Below are 24,886 nucleotides of genomic sequence, written 5' to 3'. Positions count from 1 at the left end.
ACCGAAACGTCCTCTGATAGCCTCCTCTGGAGCCACGTTCACATGGACTCAAACACTTCACCCACCCCTCCATCGGCATAGTGGTGAGTAGATAATGAGTGAATTTGAACTATCCATCCAAATGTGCACCTTCCTGAATCAGAAACTGTGCACGGATGTTGGACATGTATTTTGGCCCCTCAGTGTAAATTTGGGCCCTTTCATGGCCCCTAATCTGGAAAAACCCTAGATCCGCCACTGGGTAAAAACATAGTACTTTGGCAACATTGTACCTCATAAAACCCATCTACTACATCAGTATATATATCCAGTTAATGTAAAGTATACATGGCATGATGATGTGTGGCGAGGAGTGATCCGTCACTGTGCGGATGATCTCATGGAGCAGTGAGTCCGGCTTTGTGCGGGACGTAGGACCACGCCCCGGCCGCGGCGTGCTCTCAGTGAGTCGGTCTGTGCACCAGGCTCGGCTAGGCTAGCACCACGGCTGCTACATCCGGGCGCTCCGACTCGCTGTTTCCAAGCCCTGCGAAGATGGCGACGTCAGGGAGGAGTGCGTTATTATCCTCCACCTCAGCTGGACCCAAGAGCTCACTGGAGAGCTCCAACCCGGAGGAGGATGACGGACAGGATCTCTGGTGGGCGATACGTGATTTGTTTTGAATAAAGCCGGTTCGTCGTGCGCGGAGCGGCGGGGAGTGTGGAGCCGCAGAGGGTCTATTGTGCTGTGGGGATGAGGATGGGTTTGACAGCTAGCGCGCTAACGGGGCTGTAGCTTAGCATCAGCACCACACTGCCTCGGCTCCAGTGACACAGCGGCACTAGCCTCTTTAGCTGCTGCCACTCGTTTGCTTGTTTGGTTTGTTAATGAACGAACGAGCAGGTCGTGTTTGTAACCGGGCTGCTCTGTCCGCAGGTCCACCATCCTGAGTGAGGTGTCAACCCATTCAAGATCGAAGCTACCGTCTGGGAAAAATGTCCTGGTCATGGGTGGGTATCTGTCTGTGTCTGTCTGTGTGAGTGTGGGGGGTTAGCTAGTAGGCATCGTCCGCTGGTGATCGTGTCATCCTGCTGTGCTTTAACGCTCCTCGGTAGCTGAGCTAGCATGCTCCTCCGGGCTGATGCTGCTTTTGTGTCCGAACAGGTAGCTGGTGCATCGGCTAGCAGAGGGAGGGGGAGACAGGTGTATTTATTTTCGGAGCACACACACACACACACACACACACACACACACACACACAACACTACATTATCATCATCTTCTGCGAGAGTCGGGCCCCTTTCAAGCACTGCAAGTCATGCTAGTAGCAGCAGAAGCAGCTAGGTGCAGGTGATGCTGAGGAGACGAGACAAACCATCGCTCTGTTGTTTGTAACGAGGGGGGGGGGGGCAAGCGGCCATTGAAGAAGAGAGACGGTTCCTCCCTGTCTCGTACACACACACACACACACACACGCACACACAGACACACACACACGCACACAATGTCTACACATCCGCCCGGGATAATCCGCAGCCTGCCACCCATTCCAGCTAATCGGCGAGTCGGGTGCCATTAGTTTGTAATGCAGTCCACGACAACATCACACTGAGCTCATGCTGCACAGAGTCCACACTGTCTGTGGGTTCATGTGACTTCATTCAACAAAGGATGCACCTTATAACAGTCTGAGGGTAGCAACAATACTCGGACACATGCAGATGCAATTCTGTGTAATATATTAGGACTACATGGTTTGTTTGTGGTGACAAGGACAGAAATTATATATGTAATTTTTTTTTACTCATTGGTTAATCACTGATGTGATTTCTTAAGCTAAAACGTCAAACATTTCCCAGTTGCAGCTGTTCTGTTGTACAGATTTGATGTTTTTCTCTGTCTCGTGACAGTAAATTTAATATCTTTTCTATGTTGGGACAGTTCAGACAAAACGATCTATTTGAAATTCTCTCCTTACGCTTAAGAAAACTGTGCAGCTCTCACTGTATTGATCAGCGGTGAAAATAACCTCAGATTTCAATTTATAAACTGAAATCTTCAATGGTTGAAAGACTGAACTGCAATATTATTATTGTCTTTTATTACAGCAGAGAGGCATGATTGAGTTAACTGATGATCTAATCTATTACTGATTTTCTGTGCATGTGTTTTTAGGTGAGGTGGGCTCGGGGAAGACCACCTTGGTTGCAAAACTACAGGGGGTTGAAGAGTACATGAAAGGGCGTGGCCTGGAATACCTCTACTTCAGTGTTCATGATGATGACATTGATGGTAACCAGTGACCCCATGCAGTTCATAAAATAATTTGCCACATCCATGTACAATTCTATTTGCATCACTACAGAGTAAATAGTGTACTTTGTGGTACAAGTGTGTATTTACCTAAATGTATTTTCTGTGTGTTCAGATCAAACTAGGTGTAACGCCTGGGTGTTAGATGGAGACCTTTACCACAAAGGTCTGCAGGGAGTAGCTGTGCCAGTGGACTCCATCAGTAACACGTTGCTGCTGATAACGGTTGACATGTCGCGGCCATGGAACGCCCTCGACTCTCTCCAGAAGTGGGCTGCCGTCGCTAGGGAACACATCGACAAACTCCGGGTCGCCCCAGAAACGCTGCGGGAGCTGGAGCACAGACGTGAGTCACACTGACAGCAGTCAGAGTAACTGGTAGATTAAGTATAAAAAAGTAAAACACATTGTGTTTTTGCAAGAGCTTTGAAAAATAAGTTCTCAGATAAGCAGCTTATTTATCAAAGCATTTAAAACTTTTACAAGACCACACCCTGGGGTTTTGTCTTAGGAGGGCCAGTTAATGCTACTTAACATTGCTTGTGTTCATTGGGCTCATTGTGTTGTTCGTGTGTGTTAAGTTGTAAAACAGTTCCAAGAGTACACAGAGCCCGGCAGTGGGGAGGATGGTACCCCGCAGAGGAGGAGTGATGAGGAGGAGAGTGTGCTGCTGCCATTAGGAGAAAATACACTCACACACAACCTGGGCATTCCAGTGGTGGTGGTCTGCACCAAGGTACACAAATTTACTGCTATAAACATTGCTTTAACATACTTTACTTTTATATATGAGAATATATGATCCTGTACTGTATTTGTATCTGTTTGAAATCATCCACTGTCACACATTTACCTCTGTCACCTTCCCTGTCCTCAGTGTGATGCCATCAGCACTTTGGAAAAGGAGCACGACTACAGAGATGAACACCTGGACTTCATCCAGTCCCACGTCAGGCGTTTTTGTCTGCAGTGTATCCTTCACCAAATCAGCATTGCCTCACAGATGCTTCTTTGGGCTGGTGTGAGCCATACAATGCTTAAACTTAAACAAGATTACTGTCACAAAGATTTAAACTACAGTATTTATGTACTGGTTGTTTAAGAGGGCAGCTGACAATGTAATTTCCTGAACAGGTATAGAAATTTAGACTTCCTTTATTTGCTCCCATTATTAGAAACTCCGATGTTAAAAATGTCCTTGACTGTTGTGTCAGATGGTGCATCTCTGGTTTACACGTCGGTGAAGGAGATGAAAAACTTGGACATCCTCTACAAATATCTGGTCCACAGACTCTACGGCTTTCCCTTCCACAGCCCTGCACAAGTGGTGGAAAGAGATGCCGTCTTCATGTAAGTGTGTGTGTGTTTGTGTCCGTCCAAGGTATACGTAGCCGTTTGTATTTGGTTTGTAACTCTCTCCGTCCTCTGCCAGTCCATCAGGTTGGGACAATGAGAAAAAGATTGCCATACTTCACGAGAACTTCCAGACAGTAAAATTAGAAGACAGCTTTGAGGACGTAGTAGTCAAACCACCAGTCAGAAAGGTACGTAAATTGAAAAGCTTTCCTTACACAAACAAATAACATCCATCAGTGTACAGCCAGTGCAGTAACCTTGACCCAGTATACCTGCAGAGATCATGACACATTTATCAAATCTATTTGATTTGTTCTAGTAGACCTTTAAAGAAAAGGTGGGAGTGTAGAAGACTCTATGAAAAATATTTTTTTTCCTCCCCTCTCACCAGATTGTACACGAAAAGGAAATTCAAGCAGAAGATGACCAAGTATTCCTGGTAAAACTGCAGGTCAGAAAACCTTTCATTGGTGTTAATGCCAGTTGGTTTGCTGCTTGTGGGAGCTGACTTGAGAGTCTGGATTTGCTAATTACGTACTAATTGGAGTGAGTGTGTGTATTGTGCTCTAATTTGCAGTCGCTGCTCGCCAAACAGCCGGCGGTGACAGCAGGGCGACCTGTGGTGAGAGTCTCTTTTTATTCTAGTTTTGGCTCATAAAATAAACTAAAAGTCCCTCCGGTGTTGGTATGTGTGAAATAATCTGTCGTTTGCAGGATACTACGAGCAGAGCACCCACTGGTTCTCCCAGAACGAGTAATCGCTCGGCAGCGGCCAACGTAGCAAACACCATGCCACAGTCAGGTTCGCAAGGCCGTCACTGCACAGAACCAAACATCACCACTGTTTAGTTTTTACACAATATAAATACAAAATACATAAATTAAATGTAAATATGAATGCACATGGGGGAAGTGGTAGAAAACCTCACCCAAATAAGATTAAATACAAAATATATTAGTATAAAAGAGAAAAATTGGACATATTTTTATAACAGAAAAATAACACAGAGAGCTGTAAAAAGCTCGTTTTTATCGCAAATCAAATGTTTGAATAGCACAGCATTTCCAATTTTCTCCTTATAAAAAAACAGACAATGACACAGAGGAGAATTATGTTAAAAGAGTATCTAAATAAAACAATGAGATAAATCTTAGTTAGTATATTTCACTTTTAACGCAAATATACAGATTTCAAATATGTTTATGTAAAGGCAAGTGCAATTTAAAAAAGAGGGGCACACTTGGTGAAACAGCTTTGGAAAAAGATGCTAATCTAATAAACCATTTCTGCAGCAACAATATTTTGCACTTGTTGTGTGTTCGTATGCATGTGTGTGTTTTAACTCTGCTTCTTGTGTCCTACAGGTCAGACCAGTGAGGGTGTGTTGGCCAACTTCTTTAACAGTCTACTGACAAAGAAGGCAGGGACAGGGGGTCCCGGGACGCCGGGTGGTGGTAACAACACTCCAGGAACCGTACGCAAGTCAGGTGAGAGCACACGCATGCACATATGTTGTTACAGTGCTCTGCTTCTATAGGATAGAGCAAAACTCCTTTTTTAGCACCATTTTTATTATCATTTATCTGGGTTTAAGGTTTTAATTCCATTTTCCCTCATCTTCATTCATCTTCTTTTTGGTTTTCACCTCTGTCATCCATAGCCACATGGAGGAAGATTCATTAACTGATCTGAGTGCATTGATCAGCCACACAGTCCACACCCCTTTTATCATTTCTGCACCTGTTTTTAACTTTGTGACCCAATTTCGTGAAACTCCTCGTCAAACTGTGGATTTCCACTATTAACATCATCCATAATGTGTGTGTGTGTATGTGCACTAGTCAGAGGATGCTGGCCACGTTAAGGTGTGTGTGAGAGAGATACTCCTCATTTGTTATTGCTTGTGTATGTCACTGTTCGTTCTCAGATGCATCCATTCATCTCCCACCCCCTCCCACACCGTGCCTCCGACTTTCTCCAGCACCTGAGAAGAGCAAAGCTTGGATCAATCCTCCTGTATCACAAATTTATAGGACAAGAACTGACCTGAGCACTATCAATGATGTTGGTTTGTTTATATATATATACTGATGAAATATGCAGATAATAGAAGAAAATGCACTACTGATAGTTTAAGTCAGAAACTTATCCTGCTGAGGACAATCAAAGTGGGGCAGGAGTGATTCCACTGTTATTTTTAACTGGATTTGCAAGATGTGCCTTCATTTAAGAAAGCTGTCAGTTTTAGTAACTTATTGTATCTTCTTGCTAATAGGTATTTGTAAATGACATATCATTTGTTTTAGAGGGTCTTGTAAGACAGAAAGGCATGTTGATTATGACAAGTTGATCCAGCTCATAACAGTTTTATTGGTCTCCATTTAGTGGTCAGATCGGTGATAAAAGAATCCAGTTATCACTATAATGATCCCTACATTTCACCCCTGTTCTTTCCCCTTTTCATACCCCACCTCCATTTTACTCCCTTGTATTTGATTGTTTTGTTTTTTTGTTGGCATGTTGCGTTGCATTTCTTATAACATCTGTCATGAGCATTGCACATGGTTGTTAATAAGGCTGGGCAGTAATGGGGAAATTATGACACAACATATTGGCTATAAAAATGTGTACAACCTGTAATGAATTTTCTGTGAAATGGCTGAAGGTAGATGTTTTATAGTTAGAACAATATTTTACTTAGAAGCCGCATTAGAGACATAATGATAGTGCAAACATTTTTTAAGTTGCTTTAAATTTCTACCAGTGTTAAAGGAAAAAAATAAGACTTGAAGCAAAAAGAATTTTTTAATTTTGTGTTTTGAATTTGACTGTTTAACACAGTCTAACATAGAAATTGAAATGGAACTTTGCTGCTGACTGAGCTTTTATCTAATTAAGATAACTTCCTCTCATTGCAATAAGAAGAGAAATTATATTTAAGTATTTTCGGTGCAATAAAAACTAAAACAAGAATATTTAAAGATAGAGAATCTGTCTATTTGCACCTACAAACACGAGGGAGGAAGGTATGACATGATAAAATGTACTGCATTTGAATAACAGTTATTCTAAGGTTGATGTTGTCAGTACTTCTGCAGAACTGAATTTCCCACACTCATAGATATAATTTCTCTAAATATGTTTTTTCAAGTTCCTTGTATTATTCCCTGGGAAATTGGTGAAAATATCAAAAAATGCCATATCTCACGATGTGTGAGTGCAAAAAAAACTATGCATTGTTCCCTTGTCTGGATCCGCTACTAAATTTAATGGGGTGTTTGTGGAAATCTGTTGAGTAGTTTGTGCAGAATCCAAGTCCCTGTTCTAATATTACAACAAAAACTTACAACATACATACATACAACTAACACATTTTAACCAGATCTTATTTTAACCATGTGTTCAATGTGCTTATTGCATCGTGCCGCAATGACTCACTAATGCACTGGATAAATGCTTGTTGGCCTTTGAGTTATTTTCCTGTGAGATTTGGTACTAATTTAAATGTCTGTCTGTATCTACCCACACATCATACAGGTTCCAAGCTGGGCCTGAGCGATGTACAGGCAGAACTCGACCGCATATCCAGCCGGGAGACGGACTCAGACTTACCCAATGCCAACGACACCCCTGCCACCGACGGCCAGGACACATGAAGACAAACACATTTCACCCTGCTCTCCTCCTCCCCCTGCTCCACCTCAGTCACCCTTCACCTCCCGTGTCACTGCTCCCTCCAGCCTCAACACCTTCTCCATTACAAGTTGTGGTGGAGAAGAAGGGAAGTAGGGGATTCGGAGGGATGGGCACATGTTTTTTTTCTCCCCCATCTTTCACTTTCTCCTCAAGATGAAGACCTCACCCTCTCTTCTGCCTGCATCTTCTTCCGCACCTCATTCTCCTCCCCTTTCCTCTTTCTCTTCTCTTCTCTTCTCTTCTCTTCCTGGCTGTTAAACTGAGGGCGAGTATTTGTTACTATTACGACTGTCTGTTACAGAGAGTGAATGGCTATGGGGGACCAATGGGACGGTGGTGTGGAGGTTGGGATGGGAAGAAGTGAGGGGCGGGCTGGACAAGATTGATTGCAAGAATGAAAGCAATTTATCCATCCATTTATTGTGATGGTACAGTTAGTGTTTTTACTGTAGGAACTGCTGAAGAGCGCATGTTGAAGAAACTGCATTTAGGTACCATAGGGATGATTGTGTGGTTGTGTGTTTCATGTGTGTGGGACAGTCGAGCTTGGCCAGAGGAAGAGATTGAGAACAAAAAAATATGCCTGTAACAAAATTGCAAACAGTCTTTTTTGTTTTTTAGATGAAGGGACAAACATACCAGTATTTGTGTGTGAGTGTGTGTGTGAGAGAGAGTGTGCTTGTGTGTGTGCTTGTGTGAATGAATAAGAGGGAATGAATGAAGCAGATTAAGAAAATTAAGTTACTTCAACCTAGCCTAACCTGTATATTTTGGCTGTTTGCATTTCAACCAAGAGGCAAAACAAAAATTCATGACTATGCTCTTACACTACAGCCTCTTAAAACCGTGCACACTCTATAAGTCTGTTGGACTACACAAACCAAACCTGACACAAAAAAAAATACCACAAAATCATAGTTCACCCTCGAGCACTCGTCCTGTGTAGACGGCACCAAAGGTACATCATGGCACCCAGTTCTACGATCGGCCAAACTTCCCTTCGTGGTAAATGTACTGCTCCAACCTGTAGATAAAAGACGGTGCACTGAATAGATTGGGTGGGTGTGTAGCTGAGCTTTATTTGTACAGAAAGAAGCACTAGTGATTCAGTTCCATAGTTACTGCAGGCAGGTTTGTGGGTGGGCAAAATGGGGCAGAACACGGGAGGGTCACATCAAGAATGTACAGTCATTGTCTCGCTGATTGGTCCTGTTATTTCAGAGCTCTGTGTTGGCGTTTGTATAATCAGATCTGTTAACCAGTCAAATAAAAAGGTGTATTTATTCGGATTCATCCACCCAGCCTCTCTTGGTTTCATTCCTCCTCTACTCGCTCTAAAAAAAAAAAAAAGGGAATAATTACAGATGGATGAAAACAGGCTGCAGCTGAGGATCCTCCAGCTACATGACTTGGTTTTGAGTCCTTGTTGGTAAGCAACCACCTGCTGAAGTGCTGCACGCAAAACACTGAATCAATACTCAATTTGAAGTTATTTGTTTTTGGAGTGTGTGAAATGCAAAATGTATTCAAAGAGCAGACAGCAGATGATGGATGAAAGTAGTCCAAACACACCAAGCAGGTGGTGTTGAGGTGAAAATTGGCTGTGAATACAGTCGTCTTCCTCAGGCAGAACTGAAAAATGCTAATGGCGGATACCACACTGAAGTAGCAAAATAAAATTTAGAATGGCACGCAGTAGAGCGCATACCTCAGGCCAAACATTCTCCTCAGATTCATGCAAGCTGCACCAAAATTAAAACACTCATAGGTATAAGTCTCTTAAACATCCCTAATTTGAAACCAGTGAAAATATATTTAAAAAAATGTATGTTAAATATCATTAAAAAATGACCCATCATTCACTGAAGCCATCTTCAGACATGAATCTGGGAAATGTTCAACAATTAGGTCTAGACACTATCCAGAGTTTGTCTTTCACATATCAAGAACACTACAGGAGACTGTTCGAGTCAAACGCTTTGACCACAACAAGAAAAACTCCAAAGATCGTCCAGAGCAGCTGACAAGGACATTTGTGTTCTCACATTTGCAACCCTCTGGACAATCTCTGGAAAATGTCTAGAGTTCAGTGCATGTCGGAAATCAGCTCAGTTTCTAAAGAAAGTCAATTCTGTAGTTTTTGCATAATAACAAAACAAAGGGAAACCATAGGTGATAAAACAACCTTCTTGGTAAACACTTAAAATAGTGTTTTTTGTTTGTGAACATTCTCAGTTGTCCACTTCATGGTTATTCAAGATGGGCTGGATGAGGGTCACTGACTTGAAGATGTGTCACCTCTCATCTAAGAGACTTCTTTTTCTTTTTTGATACTTTTTGTAATTTTGATTCAATTATATCAACACTTTGGAATCTTTTAAACAGTTTTCATCCATTGTTGTTGAGGACATACTCACCAGCACTAAAAATAAGTCGCATTGATGAGCCTCACCATGAAGGTATTTGCCTCAGGGCGATTGCATTGTAAGTTGTTTCTTTTTTTGGTTCATTCTCTGTGGACTCTGACTGCTGAAAAGGCCATTTCTCATCTCAAACCGCCCTGAGAAAGAGAAGCTTCAATAAATCACATCTTTAAGTATGATAAATGTAAGTTAGAGTACCCTCTCTTAGAATCAATAACTCTAATTATATGTATGTATTTATTTGTATATATAAGTGTGATTTATGTCTTTCTGGCAGACAAACATTAGTTCTGCATATTGTCTTTTCTATTTTCCATGCTGTTTCTTCCATCACTCACATAAATTAAATACATGTGCTCCTCTCGTCACTACATAGGGAAACAGTGGATGAGCCTCAAATTATTTTATTCTGAGACTTTGATGTAAGTCCCAATTACTGGCTAAAAAGCAGTTGCTGAAGTAAATGTCATTACCTTTGATGTCTGAAAATATTTATACCTGTGTGAATATCTTTGACTAGCCTTTTGCATGTGTTTGTCACACTTTCATATAATAGAAAATGTTTCATCTTGTACAATAAATGATCATTATGATCAAGTCTCTGTTTCCTGCACAGCAACAATATGCTCTCCAATCACACTATGGACTTTGACCTCTTCCAGCCTATTGCATGTGTGAGGCGCATGAACATGCACTATACAGTGCGTGACACTATTCTCTGTTTTGATTGTTTCCACATCAGTGCTTATCAATAAAGTTTCTTTTAACATAACCATAGTACAAGTCAAATTATTATTTTGTATCAGTTAATATAGATATAATATATATAATATTATTCTGTCATCTGCACTGCAATTAGATTACAACTATGAAAAATTGCCCACAACGAAAATATATAGACCATGGTCACGTTTGTCTAAGTTTACTGCAGCTTTCCATTAGTAAGTGATCGGTTCATGTGACGATACAAACTATCAAATGCCATTTATATAGCAAAGAATCATGTTATTATGGCTACTGCATGTTTTTCAAAAAACAAACTATGGGTTGTATGTATAATATGTTAAAATAATATTTCCTACTACATGGTGTAGTCATTCTTCCTGCAGCTGATCATTTGGAAATGTATTCAAATGTAACTCTGTGGCAGCTTGTGAAAACAGATGAGATGAGAGAGAGAGAGGTGGTTGTGAATCAACCCGCATGTTTGCCTGATGATGAATAAATTGGGATAAATAAATGGATGATAAAGTTCTGTTTGTGGTCCCGTGCAAGCTGCTTGTTAGTGAAACCCCTTCGTTTCTCAGCAGCTCATGAATCACATTCCTCTCTAATGAATGCACCTCGCCCTCCCCACCACCAGAGCAGCGAGTGTCACGCATCTTTTCGTGAAAAATCACAAACAACCGAAGCGACCGACCGCTGTTAAGATAAAAACATGTAAACGTGCAGATGTAGCAGGAAAAATGATAGTTCCGATGCTACAACTTTGTTTAAAATGGCGCCCTATTTTTCCTAGTGCGGCAGAATACTGTGTTTTCTCCCCACGCCATCTTGATGTTCGATCGCGCAGGCGGAAGCAACATCTTCGGCGGCGCAGCAGCGGGTGTGGTTCGGACTCTCACGGGTGGTTCACCTAGCAGCTCTGAGCTTATTTTCAGCCGAGAGAAAAGAGAACATCTCCCCGCAACAACCACGGAGGAGCCGCTCGACTCTGGTAAGGACACCGCGTTCACTGCGGCTGCTGTACAACACATGAACATCGTGGTACTGTGGGGTTTTATCACAGAAAAGCCTCTTTTCCGAGGGAGGGGGGCTCCGGTGGGGTTTTTCTGATCTGGCTGGTGGTAGCACAGTAGGTTTTCTACGGTGGCGCTTGGATCTACTTTCCATACGTCTTGGCTAGCTGGGCTAATCAACCCAGAATTAAACATTTGTGAGGTTTTCTTTCAAAAGTCGCGAATCAAACGATGCAATGAATTCTAATGTCCGAGCCACTAATGCCGACTCTGTCACAGGGCGAGTGTTGGGGATTTTTAATTCGGTGGGTGAAGCTCTGTACAGTGTTTGTTTATGTTAGCTAGCGAGCTAACTAGCGGAGGGGTTAGCTACGCACGTTATGCTAGCTGAGCGAGCGCTCAAGGTAAAGCTAGCCAACCTGTTAGCGAAGATGGCCAACCCGTGCTAGCGCTCTCGGTGTTGAATCATATGTCATTAAAATACTTGGTGGATGTAACCTTTGTGGTTAGCTAGTCCGGGGGTTGGGTTGGGTTTGAACGAGCGGCTCGTCGGGCTCGTAGTCAGAGCCACCAGGAGAGGAGGAGTCATGGAAGTGATTGCGGGGCGGAGGGGAGAGTTTCTCTCATTGGAAACCCAAGCTGCGAGGTCGGAACTTGGCCGTGGTATGGGGGGGAGGGGGAGAAATATGCCTTTGATGTTCTTTGCTGCTGAATGGTGAATTGTGTTCGTGCGGGGCCTGGAAATACCCACCGCTCTGCTCTCTCTCTCCGGCTGGAGGTGGAGATCTTCGGTATTTCCCCCTCACGGCTACGTTAGCTGAAGCCAAACAAGCGTCTGAAGCGGAGGGAGCTGGCACAGGTAGCGGCGGCAGCAGAACATTTTATTACTTTGACCACGTAGGAAGAGGAAAAAAAACCTTACCAACTAAATCACCGCTTTGGCGAAGAAGAAGTCAAGGCTGAGTTGTCTCACTTCTCCTGTGGACTTGTTTCATTTTACAGACATATCTGCTTTGCGGGCTGAGGGCAGGCAAGAACAATGGCTACCCAGTGTGAGTATGAAAAACTTGGCGATCTTCTTTCATGTGGATTGGTTTTATGTCAACACAAATGTGGACCTTCATCGTTTTATTATTTTTATGACCGTGCGTAAGATAATAAAATGCTGTGAGCCTCGAGGCCCTGTGGAAAATGGGAGCCAGGTGAGCACATGTCACAGTATCCCAAGTGATTGTAACACGATACCTTTTGTGTAAGTTATCCTTGCATAGAGGCAACGTGTTTGAGGGTAGTGAGTTTATTTCACGTTTACATATTTCAAATTAAGTTATAGATGAAGGCACGGTTTTCGTTTGCATTTTTTTCTCTTTTCAGTCTGGTCCGATGGGACTATTTTTTTGGGCTCACTCTGATTTCATGTGCCCCCCCCGTCCATTTTCCTGCCACCTAACAACCACCTCTTTAATTCATCAATAAATTAGATCAATTCCTTTATCTCCTTTCATCAATAACTTTTTATATATCCTAATATATATATATATATATATATATATACCCTCTTAGGTTACGGGTAAAATAAAATCTGGCTAAAAGTCAGAAACTAAATCAAACAATACTCTTTCTTATCTATTATTCCTCATGTTTCACCCTTTTATTTTGTAGCTGATTTGATGGAGTTGGACATGGCAATGGGAGACAGTAAGGCTGCCGTGAGCCAGTGGCAGCAACAGTCCTACCTGGATTCAGGCATCCAGTCAGGCGTTACCACCACTGCACCATCTCTCAGTGGCAAGGGGAATCCTGATGCAGAGGAGGATGATCCAACTCTCTATGATTGGGAATTTAACCAGCCCTTCACTCCTGAGGCTCCAGGTATCTGAGATTCTAATACATGTCTTATGTTTTTAGCACCGTAGATACTTATGAATAAGCACAGAAGACAAAATCTGTGGTAAATTTCTGTAATTTCATAATGTCTTATTGCATTATAATTAGACATTGAGGGTTATGCCATGACTCGGGCCCAGCGTGTACGTGCTGCCATGTTCCCTGAGACCTTGGAGGAGGGCATCCAGATCCCACCCACCCAGCTGGATGCTGCCCACCCAACAGCAGTGCAGCGCCTTGCAGAGCCCTCTCAGATGCTGAAGCATGCTGTCGTCAACCTCATTAACTATCAAGATGATGCTGAGCTGGCCACTCGTGCTATCCCAGAGCTTACTAAACTGCTCAATGATGAGGACCAGGTACGTGTAAAAATGAGTGAATTGTCTCATTAACACAAACAACCAAAATGTCAAAGGGATGTTCCTGTGGAGTAACCCATGAACCCCCTAACAAAAATTCTCTCGGTCTTAGGTTGTTGTGAATAAAGCAGCGGTAATGGTGCACCAGTTGTCAAAGAAAGAGGCATCGCGGCATGCCCTGATGCGCTCACCACAAATGGTATCGGCTGTTGTCCGTGCCATGCAGAACACTGGTGATGTGGAGACAGCTCGCTGCTCTGCTGGCACCTTGCACAACCTGTCTCACCATCGTGAGGGGCTCCTTGCAATCTTCAAGTCTGGAGGCATCCCTGCCCTAGTCAAGATGCTTGGGTAAGATACTGGAGAAATAGTCGTACTAATTCTCCCGAATATATTACAGGAACAAATCAATGTGCTTTCAATTGAATGTATTAAAATGGTTTGAATGTCTCAGCAAGAATGCTGAGAACCTTTCTTATAGTTGTCTGTGTAAGAAAGCAGCGCTAATACAATTTTACAGCCTTCAAATTCACTATATCCCACCAGCTAATAACTGGTAAGATGTTTGTTTTAAGTAATCACTGCTTTGATATAAGCTCCAGCATTATGCTCAAATAACCAACTCCTTCACCAACCACCGTACTTCACAAAGAACAGAATACCTAGTTTAAAACTGCCGTAATGTCTTCCCTCTTTGTTTTATTCTTTGTAGTCACCATTAAAAACCAACACACTCACAGCAAAAACAGTTATCCTTTGAGCAAGTCGTGACCTGTTGGATGTCGCATGTGTGTTTGAACTCCCACCTGGAATCACATTACTACACTTCAAATGCAGAGAGCATATGAGCTGGTACCTGAATGAGTTTGAATGAATAATAATTTTACCCTTTAAGTGTAGTAAATGTGTACATCATAATGTCACTTACAGGTTTCCATCACATTTATTGTGTTTGAGTTTCTTTGTTGTGCTTGGAGAGTGCCTATAAGTGTTTTTTTTCTGTCAGTTGTTCCTTGATTGTTGGTGCAGATCTGGAGTACAGGAAACACAGTGGCTTATTGCTCCCAAGTTTTCATAGTAATTTAAAAATGGTGGTTTTAGTAGCTGGTTAGATGAGCTAATCATTACTTGAGGGCACTATGCTATTGCCTTTGATTTGTTGTTTGCAGGTTTCATCACTTGTCTCAAGTTTAACTTGGCAGTGTTGAAATCCTGATGTGAAGCAAAAAAAGAAAGGGTTCAGTTTTTGCTGTTCGAGTGCATACTGCATTATCATCCCAGCAGTGAAAGGTAGCCAAAAAGCCCTACATGCAAGTAATTAAGATACATTTTTACTCAGTTAAAAAGGTAAGAAAAATGCTATTTCAAGCATTCAAATAAGCTGATGTGGAAGGGCTGCTAACCAGACGGAAGTACCCCTGCACTCAGTGTTTCTCTGTGGACTAAATGTCTCAACTTCACGCTGATTTTAATCCAACATTTTATGTGAAATTCAAGTTCAGCCAGCGTGTGATGGCCCTGCTGCACTCATGTATGTGTGTTTGGGTAGTCGTTTCACAGTTTTAGATGATTGCGACCGATCAAGCCTGTTATCTTCAACACTTCTTGATTGGGGGAATTGGGGGAAAAGGTTTTTTCCCGTCATTGCAAACTGCATCCTTACCATCAAGCAAGTATATGGTGTCTAAATGTGATTGATGGCGGTTATTTGCTGAGCTAAGTCTTGACAGAAACTAATTGTATCTTGTATTTATGCCTAATGTAGGAGAACCTTCTACTTTGTGGTAAGAGGTTGTTTTTATTAGAAACACCAGTTTTAAAAGGTGATTAACCTTCTCGTTATTTTATTGATTTTTCCAGCTCGCCAGTGGACAGTGTGTTGTTCTACGCCATTACCACGCTCCACAACCTGTTGTTGCATCAGGAAGGGGCCAAGATGGCGGTGCGTCTAGCTGGAGGACTGCAGAAGATGGTGGCCCTGTTGTCTAACACTAACGTCAAGTTCCTGGCAATCACTACTGACTGCCTGCAGATTCTGGCATATGGCAACCAGGAAAGCAAGGTATTGGAAAATTGCATTTAAATTGAGTAATCAAGTTTGTATGCTCTCCATTGTCTGCTTAAAGTACTTGGCTGTTTGTAGACATTTTTGTACAAACAAAAACCTGTCTTGATTTTTCTTTTTTCAATTGTTTAGCTGATCATTCTGGCCAGTGGTGGTCCCCAAGCCCTGGTCAACATCATGAGAACATTCACATATGAAAAACTGCTGTGGACCACAAGCAGGGTGCTCAAGGTGCTCTCTGTTTGCTCAAGCAACAAGCCTGCCATCGTTGAGGCTGGTACGTACAAATAAAATGAAAACGCTAAACAGTATTTTTCCCCCCCACTGTTTTCTGACCTTACTCATTACAGATGTAAGATGAATTTTGTACTTGTCGTTTGCGACTGTGATAAAAATGCTCCAATGTAATTATTTGTTTGTTTGACATCTGTGTAGGTGGCATGCAGGCCTTGGGGCTTCACCTGACAGACCCCAGCCAGCGTCTGGTCCAGAACTGCCTTTGGACTCTAAGGAATCTTTCAGATGCTGCCACTAAACAGGTACAATACAAGTTTATTGTCGGTGATCGTAAACGCTGACAACATGGATCCCCAGATTCACTGTTAACAACTGCTCATTCATCAATGTGTTGATAGTGTAACAAAAATGCGTGCAATCTTTCCCTTTTCATGTTTCTGTTCCTGCTTCCCCATCCTCTGCTCTCATCAGGAGGGAATGGAGGGTCTCCTGGGGACCCTGGTCCAGCTGCTGGGCAGTGATGACATCAATGTTGTGACATGTGCTGCTGGAATCCTCTCCAATCTGACCTGCAACAACTACAGTAACAAACTTATGGTCTGCCAGGTTAGTATTACTGTTAATATCTTTTTGAGATACTGTGATTTTGTGTTTTGTTTTAAATTCCTTGTCTAATTTTATATTTAATAACTTATGATCCAATTGAACTTATCTCAGGTTGGCGGAATTGAGGCTCTGGTGCGAACAGTGCTTCGGGCTGGCGACAGGGAGGACATCACAGAGCCAGCTGTCTGTGCCCTTCGTCACCTGACCTCCCGCCACCAGGATGCTGAGATGGCCCAGAACGCTGTGCGCCTTCATTACGGCTTGCCTGTGGTGGTCAAACTCCTGCACCCTCCATCCCATTGGCCACTAATCAAGGTCAGTGCCCCTCTCAGTTTCTCTAAACCTGCACTTCTTTCCCCAGACTAACTATAAGGTCCATTAACTTTCCATATGCTGACGTCATTGGATTTACTTTCAACCAACCAGTAATTGACCTGTAATTTTTCTCCTATCTAGGCCACAGTTGGTCTGATACGGAACCTGGCTCTGTGCCCAGCCAACCACAGTGCTCTGCGTGAGCAGGGAGCCATCCCCCGCCTGGTCCAACTGCTCGTCAGGGCTCACCAGGACACCCAGAGGCGTACCAGCATGGGAGGCAACCAGCAGCAGTTTGTGGTATGTAACCAAGCCAACAATCCCTCAAAATGTCTTGATTTGTACATTCCGAACTGATCTCATTTTTGCTCACATATACAGGAGGGTGTGCGTATGGAGGAAATCGTGGAAGGCTGCACAGGAGCTCTGCACATCCTGGCTCGGGACGTCCACAACAGAATTGTCATCAGAGGACTCAACACCATTCCACTCTTTGTCCAGGTAAAACTAAACCTTCAAATGTAAAATCTTATAGACAAAGATAAAAACTTTCATGAAGTATTAAGTCGACTACATATAAATGTCACTGCAGTGTTTTTATTAATCATTTCCTTTCACACAATGTGCATATCACCAACTTTGTCTTGTCTAAACTACATTTCTGCCTCCTGCAGTTGCTTTACTCTCCAGTAGAGAATATCCAGCGTGTGGCAGCAGGTGTTCTGTGTGAACTGGCACAGGACAAAGAAGCTGCTGAGGCAATTGAAGCTGAAGGAGCCACTGCACCGCTCACTGAGCTGCTGCACTCCCGCAATGAGGGCGTTGGTGAGTAAATGTGCACAAATACAGACTACACACATTTCAGATTGTCAGAGCTAATTACTTGACTTGTGTTGTGATGCATTCTCTCCTGCAGCAACCTACGCTGCAGCTGTCCTGTTCCGCATGTCTGAGGACAAGCCCCAGGACTACAAGAAACGTCTGTCGGTGGAGCTGACCAGCTCTTTGTTCAGAACTGAGCCTATGGCCTGGAATGAGGTACACGAACAAATTTATAATCAAACTGCTACAGCCAGGGACAAAATATCTTTCATATCAGGTGCTGAGTGTTAGCCTGCGGCCGAGGGCAACAAAAGTACAGTAAAGTTCTCCAAACAAACTCAAGACTCAGATGTTGTAAGAGGCTTTTGCCCACACCACAACATATTGCAAAAATATCACTCGAGGATGATAACTGGTGCGAAGACATTGACTCAGTATACACAATCAAATCCACATTCACAGAAAATGTGATATGTTTATCTCAATATCAGATAATGTATATGGGGACATTTGATTTTGGTCATCTATATCGTGTCTTCACATTGAAGTAACCACAGTAGTTATGTCAAAATTGTACCGTACCTACAGTATAGAATTAGTGAATAAAGCTGGGACAGAGACCGTCACTCCTCCATATATGTTGTCTTATAACACTTCACTCTTTTGCCTTTTTATAGACTGGAGACCTGGGGCTGGATATGGGAGCTCAGGGGGACCCTCTGGCTTACAGGCAGGATGGTAAATAGCTTTTTTTCTTATATCTTATGAAATCCCTACTGTAGCTCTCACCTCTTGTTTACGTGATTCGCCTCAAAAAGCATTTTGTGTATTCAGTTGATTTTCAACCTGAAATAAAAACTGTGTTTATGCCCATTAAATTGTATGAATGTGTCTGTGTGGTGTGTATGTTTTGCAGCAGTTATTAAGCTTTTTGTTTGTTACAGATGGAGCCTACAGGGCATACCCATCAGCCTACGGCCAGGACACCCTGTTAGACCCCATGATGGAGGGCGCCGACTATCATACTGACACTCTACCCGACCTGGGCCACCACACTGACCCGCTGCCGGACCTCGGCCACACCCAGGACCTGATGGACAGCAACCAGCTGGCCTGGTTTGACACTGACCTGTAGGATTGGTGAGGCAGACTTCCACAAAACTCTTAAATAACTAGTTCACAGTGAAAACAAGTATCTATTTGAATGGCAGCACATTGACTTCATATTTTCCGACCTGTGTTCTTTTGCAGTTGTATTCTGATAGAACCTGCATTGTGATTGGCCTCTATTGTCTGAAGCAGCATTATGATTGGCCTGTAGAGTTGTTGAAGGTAATGAAAGGAATAAGGGGTCTTGGAAAGTGCCTGACACAAGAAAACAAAGAAGATGGTTGCCATGGGAATGTTAAAGCAAGTTGAAACAGGGGTAAGAAAGAATTAAAGGGTTAAAGTATCAGAGATGTGGAATCGCACAATGGAGGTCTTGGAGCAGGTTACCTATATGGATGAGTGCACATGAGGTGGATCTTAAGTTTGAAACACATGTTTTAGCCTTGCCTGTATTCTTATCAGTTTTTGTTTCTATTTTTCTTATTCTATTTTTTTATTTCTTTTTGTATTACTCATTCTCTGTTATGGTACTGACCCAGCTTGCCTTCACACTAGCCATCTTCATTTTCTCTTCAATGCTAATCATTTGTAATTTTTTTTAACGTATATTACATGTAGTGTTAAGTTATAGTGATATTATACAATGTTCCTTTGGTTTATGGCCGAATGTGTAGAACACTAATAATCAGTTGAATTGTACTCTGACTTAAAGTGTAACATTGTGTAGTTTTTTTTATAATCTCAGAAATGGAGAATTATGCATTCTTAATATGTGCTTGTTTAAGCATAAAATATGTCAGTGTCACAAATGTTCTAAAGAGGGGTATGGGTGAAATTGAGGGAGGGTTGGGGATAAATCTAGAAGTGTTTTATATACAGTATCACTGGTAGGTTAACAACTATTTTGTATGCTATCATTGGATGTCTGATAGAAAAGTCTTTAACGCTATCATTGGTGGTCTAATAAAACCCAGTTTTATGTGCTGTCAAGGGGTAGCTAGGTTGACGAAAAACAGTTGTAGTCCTGCTGTTCTTATTTTGGAGACGAGGTTATGACACGGCTGAACAATAAAATGGCATTTTATTTCATTTAGTCTCTGTCCTGTGTCTTCTGTTCATACGGTTGAGGTCGTTAAAAGATCTTTAAAAGATTTAGAAAAAACATTCAAACCTGTCATACATGTGAGTTCAGAATGAGGCAGAAAATGGTATAATGGATAGAAAAAAACTGAGCCAAGATTGAAACCGTGCCAATACAAATTCCGAGGTTTTTGTTTAAGGAAGTTCCAGTTGTAATTTACAAATCTTTGCTTTCCGGACAACATGGTTTCTGCGGGGCCTTAAAAAGTGTGAAATTCAATAATCAGAATTTAAAATTATTTCATACCAGGTCTTAAATACATTTAGGGTTGGTTTTAATGATCTCAATTGTAATTTAATGCTACTTGAGTCTAGCTTTAGATTTGTTTTATAGTAGATTATTAAATGTTTTGGTAGCTTGCAAAGTTTGTAATGTCTCTGTTGTAGTTCTTTATCAACGTCCAAAACCCAAATATCAGCACGTTGAAATAAAACTACAAACATAGCAAAAAGAACAACTTTAAACCAGCAATTTAACCACTCAATTCTATTTGATATCTTAAGTTACAATGTTATGATTTATGCAGATAATAAAATGCATATAAAATGCAACACTTTGTTAAAGATTAAACCTGTGGTCTCCAACCTTTTTGATGTCTGATGTCTCACTGCAGCGTGTGTGCATGTGGTCAAGGTCACATTTCAGATAAATCACAAAAAAACGAAAGATAAGAAAAAGATCAGAACACATCACCAAAACTTCCGCTGCCATTAATCTCATCAGTTAATCTGGTGTTCCTGTAAATGAAGCAGTAGGTAAAGGTAGCTCCACCTCCACCTACATGCTGATGCTATGATATAAATATTTTAAAGATTTAGCGTTGAGATGGACCAGACCTGTACTTTTCCTTTAATTATTAACTATTCATATTTTTGTGGCTTTTTGTATATGATGGGTTGTAGTACTTGACAGTAGGGCGAATGGAGTATAAAAACATCCACATACTCTAAGAGGAGTTATTAAAGTTTCAGTGTTGAGTTTTTATGACAACTGAAGCCACCACAGGTTCCCTTTCATGTTTTAAGGCCGAGGTGATGGTTGTTCAACTGCAACATGAATCTTCACCACTAGATGTCACTAAATGCTACACACTGAACCTTTAATGCTTAGACTTTCAGCTTCCTTGAAAAGGATCAATTAACACAGGCCTGAAAGATTCAGCAGGACATTAGAGTCACAGTGTGTATTCCATGCTAATGAGGAGCTTTTCATCATAAGTGAACGAGCTCTGAGCCCTCGGGTGTGGCCGTGTACATGATAACAGAACCAGTGAAGTGGCTCATCTGGATGTTCAGTAGTTTGTGAGAGTAATCAGTGTTTTGAGTCTTATCTATTATGCAGATATCTCCAGTATTAATTGATACACTGGATTTACTGGCTTCAAATCAGATGGATTCAACAATTCACTACTGCATTGCAACGCTGACACTTTTATTTACACTGTGTGAGATCTTTTTTCAAACTGCCCAAATTCTGACTTCTTTTAAAGAAAGTGTTGTAAGAGAGATCGACATTCTTTCTCTCTTTATCTTAATCAAAAGCAAATGTTGCCGTAAACATATATATCTACATCGGTAAGGTTAAAAATCGAACTTCATTTAGGGTAGACAACAGAAATCTTGTTATTTTAGTCATTAAATGCTAATGTTAAAAAAGAATTAAGAAAAGTCATGCTGCAGATTTTAAATGAACAAAAAATGATCATCTGCAAATTGATTGTAATCAGAAGAAACTGATGTTTTTTTAAGTCGGATCTGTGGTGTTTGGTATTTTTGCCCAATGCTAGATGTGTATTGAGAAGTGATTCTGAAAAGCGTTTAAGCATCTTTTAGTTTCAGTTCCTGTCTCATTTTTATTCTCGGCCAAACCACAAAATGTTGTTTTCCTGAAAATCCATTGAATGCTATACTTACTCAGCAGTAAATGCCAGACAAAGATGGTAACTGGCTGGGAATTGAGTGTGATTGCAGACAAGTATTTGCTAATATATCAAAAAATCACGGAAACAACAGATAAAAAATTGATATATGGACTATTTTGAATCTGACTTACAATTTGATTTTAATATTATAAGCGACTACTTGGAAATTCAACTGTTATCTCAAGAAACAATTTTTTCTAAAGTAACTTTTGAAACCTCATTTAAACTCTAGATCCAGGTTTAGATTTGGAAATCTGTCCCCTATATCCATGAAATATTCTCTTGATCTACCCCTTATCTGGACCAAAATATTTCCTGACCTGGCACAAAATGTCAAATAAAGCCAGATTCAACCTAGTGTTTACTAGTTGATGGAGAAAGATGGTGAGTCTCCGGTGAAGTTCAGATGAGGTGAGAATCACTGGAATGTGACTGAAGACTTCTTGAGTTTAAAAGCTTTATGTTGGTTGTATCTGTTACATTCCAGTGTTTGTCACCTCATTCACAGCTTCTGTCTGTGGGAGTGATTCACTTGTTGACTATATATTCATTATTTCTTCTTTCCACCACCTCTCTAAAATTTTACAAAAAGTCAAAATATAATTTGATCAATTTAAAATGGCCTGCAAATAATATAATAATATATTATAAAACCATATAAGGAGCCAATATTTCATATAGATTTGATTGTTGGTTAATTAGGTCACTATTAAAGCTTTATATACCACAGGTTTGAATATCATAAAGTGTCACATTTGTCTGGGTTTTAACATTTATAAATCAGTAAAATAAAATAAATGGTAATTAGTTGTGCAATGCTTCAAAACAAAATAAGACTGTGTGCCTCAAGCTCCAAACAAATGTAATAATTGAAATGATCTTATTTTCATCAAAGAAAAAGAGAAACATCACAAACACAATAACTTTAATGTTGGATGGAAATGGATTCCATGCATATAATGTTGGTCCTCTGTTGCTTTATTTTAAGTTGAGATCAAAAGTTGAGGATGGTTTTATCCAGATCAGACTGCAGCACGTTCAGATATGCTGATGATTGTTCCTCTCATCACCGGCTCCACCTCCAGCACTAACGGCTCATCTGCTCATGAAAAGCTCCTCATTAACCTGTGGTGCACACCCTCTAATGTCCTATTGTCCGGACAGCACTTATATCCAGGGCTGACCTCTGCAGGTCCACATCTGCACTCAGTCACACTGTTGACAGCACAACTCTGAGCTTAGACCCTCCAACCAAGAAGATGCAGGAGAACAAGACCCAGAAGTTTGGAGCTGAGCTGCATCAGCGAGGTTTGTTCAGGAAGAGCACCACCTACCTGGCTAAGATCGCTGTCGTCCTCCAAGGTGCTCCAGGCAAGATGCTCACTTTCACTCAGGTAAGAAACCAGCATCGATCATGGAGTGTTGTAATGTGAAACACCAATTGTCTCTTCAAAGCTAAACTTGAACCTGATGTTTTGCAGTTGATGGACAAGCTGGCACCACTCGTCTGTGAAGACAGAAAATCCGTTGAGAACAACATCAGAGTCTGCTTGTCAACCCACACATGTTTTGTCAAGGTACGTGTTTATTCCAGAATAATAAGTATTTGAATAATGTTATCAAGTGAAAGAATAACTCCTGTCTGTGAAAACGATTGACTCAGTTGTGTTGTGTTTTCAGATTCCTGTGATCCCAGATTCATTCCACAGTAAGAGGAACTACTGGAAACTGGACTCCAGTCAGATCACAGCAAAGATGGTGCGTCGTCACTTTAAAGGAATCCTGCAGCTCTTCCCTGAGTTGGCCTGCAAAGTGGAAACAGAGGACAAGAGCAGCAGAGCTTTCAAGCACTGCTCAGATCTCCACTCTCCTGAAGCTGCAGCCTGCAAAGCTGCTCAGATCACACGAGAGACAAAGTTCAGCAGTCCTTTCTCCATCGAGTCCCTCCTGAAGAGAGACGCTCCCTCGGCTCGGCCCTCCAGACCTTCTCCTCTCTCCAGTGTGCCGCTCAGGACAAAGAGGAGCCTCAACTGGGACTCTGAGGAGCATCTCCTCCTTCAGACTCCAGCTGGAAGTTCCCTCATCTGCTCAACAGGAGGCAACACACACCACGAACTCGCTGCTAAGAGGATGCATGTGAGCACAGAGCCTTCATTCCCCATGTACACAAGAGCTGCTCCTTATTTCAGCAGCACACACAGCAGTTACATCACTTACTCTCTTCCAGCATTTACCCACGATACCCTCTGTTTCTGGCTGTGATGTGTTTTGTGTGTCATCTTTCTGGAGCACTTAATGTTTTTCAATAAAATATCTGAGAGAAACAGACTTCGTGATTATCTTTAGTAAAAGTGCAAAATAAGATGTGCAACAATTTCCACTCAACAGGTAAACCCCATCTCTGGGTGTTCATTCATTGTCTTACATGTTACCAGATATATAACATGAGTCCTTGAGCTCATATTAACTAAGCACAAATAAAACACGATGAGAACTTTTTATTTAAAAACTCCTCTGGACAAGTTTGGAAGATCACACCAAGGTTGCCATTTGACAATTATGATAAACAACAATGGATGATTTAAATAAAATGGATGTAAATGGACCAGGTGACAAAACCTGGAATGCAGGTGATTAAAGAAGAACAATGCTTTTAATTGATGTTTTCAATTCGAAACATTGTTGACAACATTCCAGTGATTTTCATAGATATGGGTTTTATACTATTTAACACTGTCTAACACTGAATATGACATTTGGTATAAACACAAAAGTAGTAACACTACTAGTAAATACATTTATCAAAGAATTGTACATTAGTGTACTTTTATGCAGTATTTCTATTTTATCCTGCTTTATATATCTACTTCACAGTGTTTTTGAGAAGAAAATATCTTCGTATAAAACCCTCTAAT

The 24,886-nt window shown here is 41.4% G+C and overlaps 3 protein-coding genes and 1 long non-coding RNA gene across 7 annotated transcripts; 3 read left to right on the top strand and 1 right to left on the bottom strand.

Annotated features, from left to right (window-relative positions):
- The first annotated feature begins 410 nt into the window (after positions 1 to 410).
- On the top strand, positions 411 to 8,643 carry dync1li1 (dynein, cytoplasmic 1, light intermediate chain 1). Its single transcript, XM_020090872.2, has 13 exons — positions 411 to 638; positions 917 to 990; positions 2,156 to 2,272; positions 2,409 to 2,639; positions 2,875 to 3,029; positions 3,171 to 3,264; positions 3,508 to 3,643; positions 3,726 to 3,837; positions 4,041 to 4,100; positions 4,227 to 4,271; positions 4,364 to 4,451; positions 5,015 to 5,137; positions 7,188 to 8,643. The coding sequence occupies exons 1-13, from the start codon at positions 535 to 537 to the stop codon at positions 7,304 to 7,306; spliced, it is 1,458 nt and encodes a 485-aa protein (XP_019946431.1). The 5' UTR covers positions 411 to 534; the 3' UTR covers positions 7,307 to 8,643.
- On the bottom strand, positions 7,987 to 9,906 carry LOC138405834 (uncharacterized). Its single transcript, XR_011239501.1, has 2 exons — positions 9,764 to 9,906; positions 7,987 to 8,680 (listed from the first exon to the last, which is right to left on the bottom strand). It is a non-coding gene; the product is annotated as an uncharacterized lncRNA (long non-coding RNA).
- A 1,389-nt stretch (positions 9,907 to 11,295) lies between these two features.
- On the top strand, positions 11,296 to 19,998 carry LOC109631741 (catenin beta-1-like). Of its 4 annotated transcripts, none has more exons than XM_069515811.1 (17): positions 11,296 to 11,486; positions 12,511 to 12,560; positions 13,171 to 13,380; positions 13,504 to 13,754; positions 13,867 to 14,105; positions 15,615 to 15,816; positions 15,952 to 16,096; positions 16,255 to 16,358; positions 16,528 to 16,662; positions 16,774 to 16,977; positions 17,119 to 17,277; positions 17,359 to 17,478; positions 17,652 to 17,802; positions 17,894 to 18,015; positions 18,477 to 18,537; positions 18,744 to 18,939; positions 19,051 to 19,998. In XM_069515811.1, exons 2-16 carry the CDS (start codon positions 12,548 to 12,550, stop codon positions 18,932 to 18,934), a joined length of 2,307 nt encoding a protein of 768 aa, XP_069371912.1. In that variant the 5' UTR covers positions 11,296 to 11,486; positions 12,511 to 12,547; the 3' UTR covers positions 18,935 to 18,939; positions 19,051 to 19,998. The 4 variants fall into 4 exon arrangements, with proteins under 4 accessions (XP_069371912.1, XP_019946229.1, XP_069371913.1 ...); XM_069515812.1 differs by having other exon boundaries at positions 11,374 to 12,367; XM_020090670.2 differs by lacking the exon at positions 12,511 to 12,560 and having other exon boundaries at positions 11,312 to 11,486.
- A 2,935-nt stretch (positions 19,999 to 22,933) lies between these two features.
- LOC138405833 (forkhead box protein H1-like) lies at positions 22,934 to 24,289 on the top strand. The gene is made up of 3 exons (XM_069515819.1): positions 22,934 to 23,365; positions 23,453 to 23,548; positions 23,652 to 24,289. Exons 1-3 carry the CDS (start codon positions 23,231 to 23,233, stop codon positions 24,231 to 24,233), a joined length of 813 nt encoding a protein of 270 aa, XP_069371920.1. The 5' UTR covers positions 22,934 to 23,230; the 3' UTR covers positions 24,234 to 24,289.
- The last annotated feature ends 597 nt before the right edge of the window (positions 24,290 to 24,886 follow it).

This window comes from Paralichthys olivaceus, chromosome 20 (genome assembly GCF_024713975.1).
Source record: "Paralichthys olivaceus isolate ysfri-2021 chromosome 20, ASM2471397v2, whole genome shotgun sequence".
Lineage (NCBI taxonomy): Eukaryota > Metazoa > Chordata > Actinopteri > Pleuronectiformes > Paralichthyidae > Paralichthys > Paralichthys olivaceus.
This window is presented reverse-complemented; position numbering and strand designations above follow the sequence as displayed.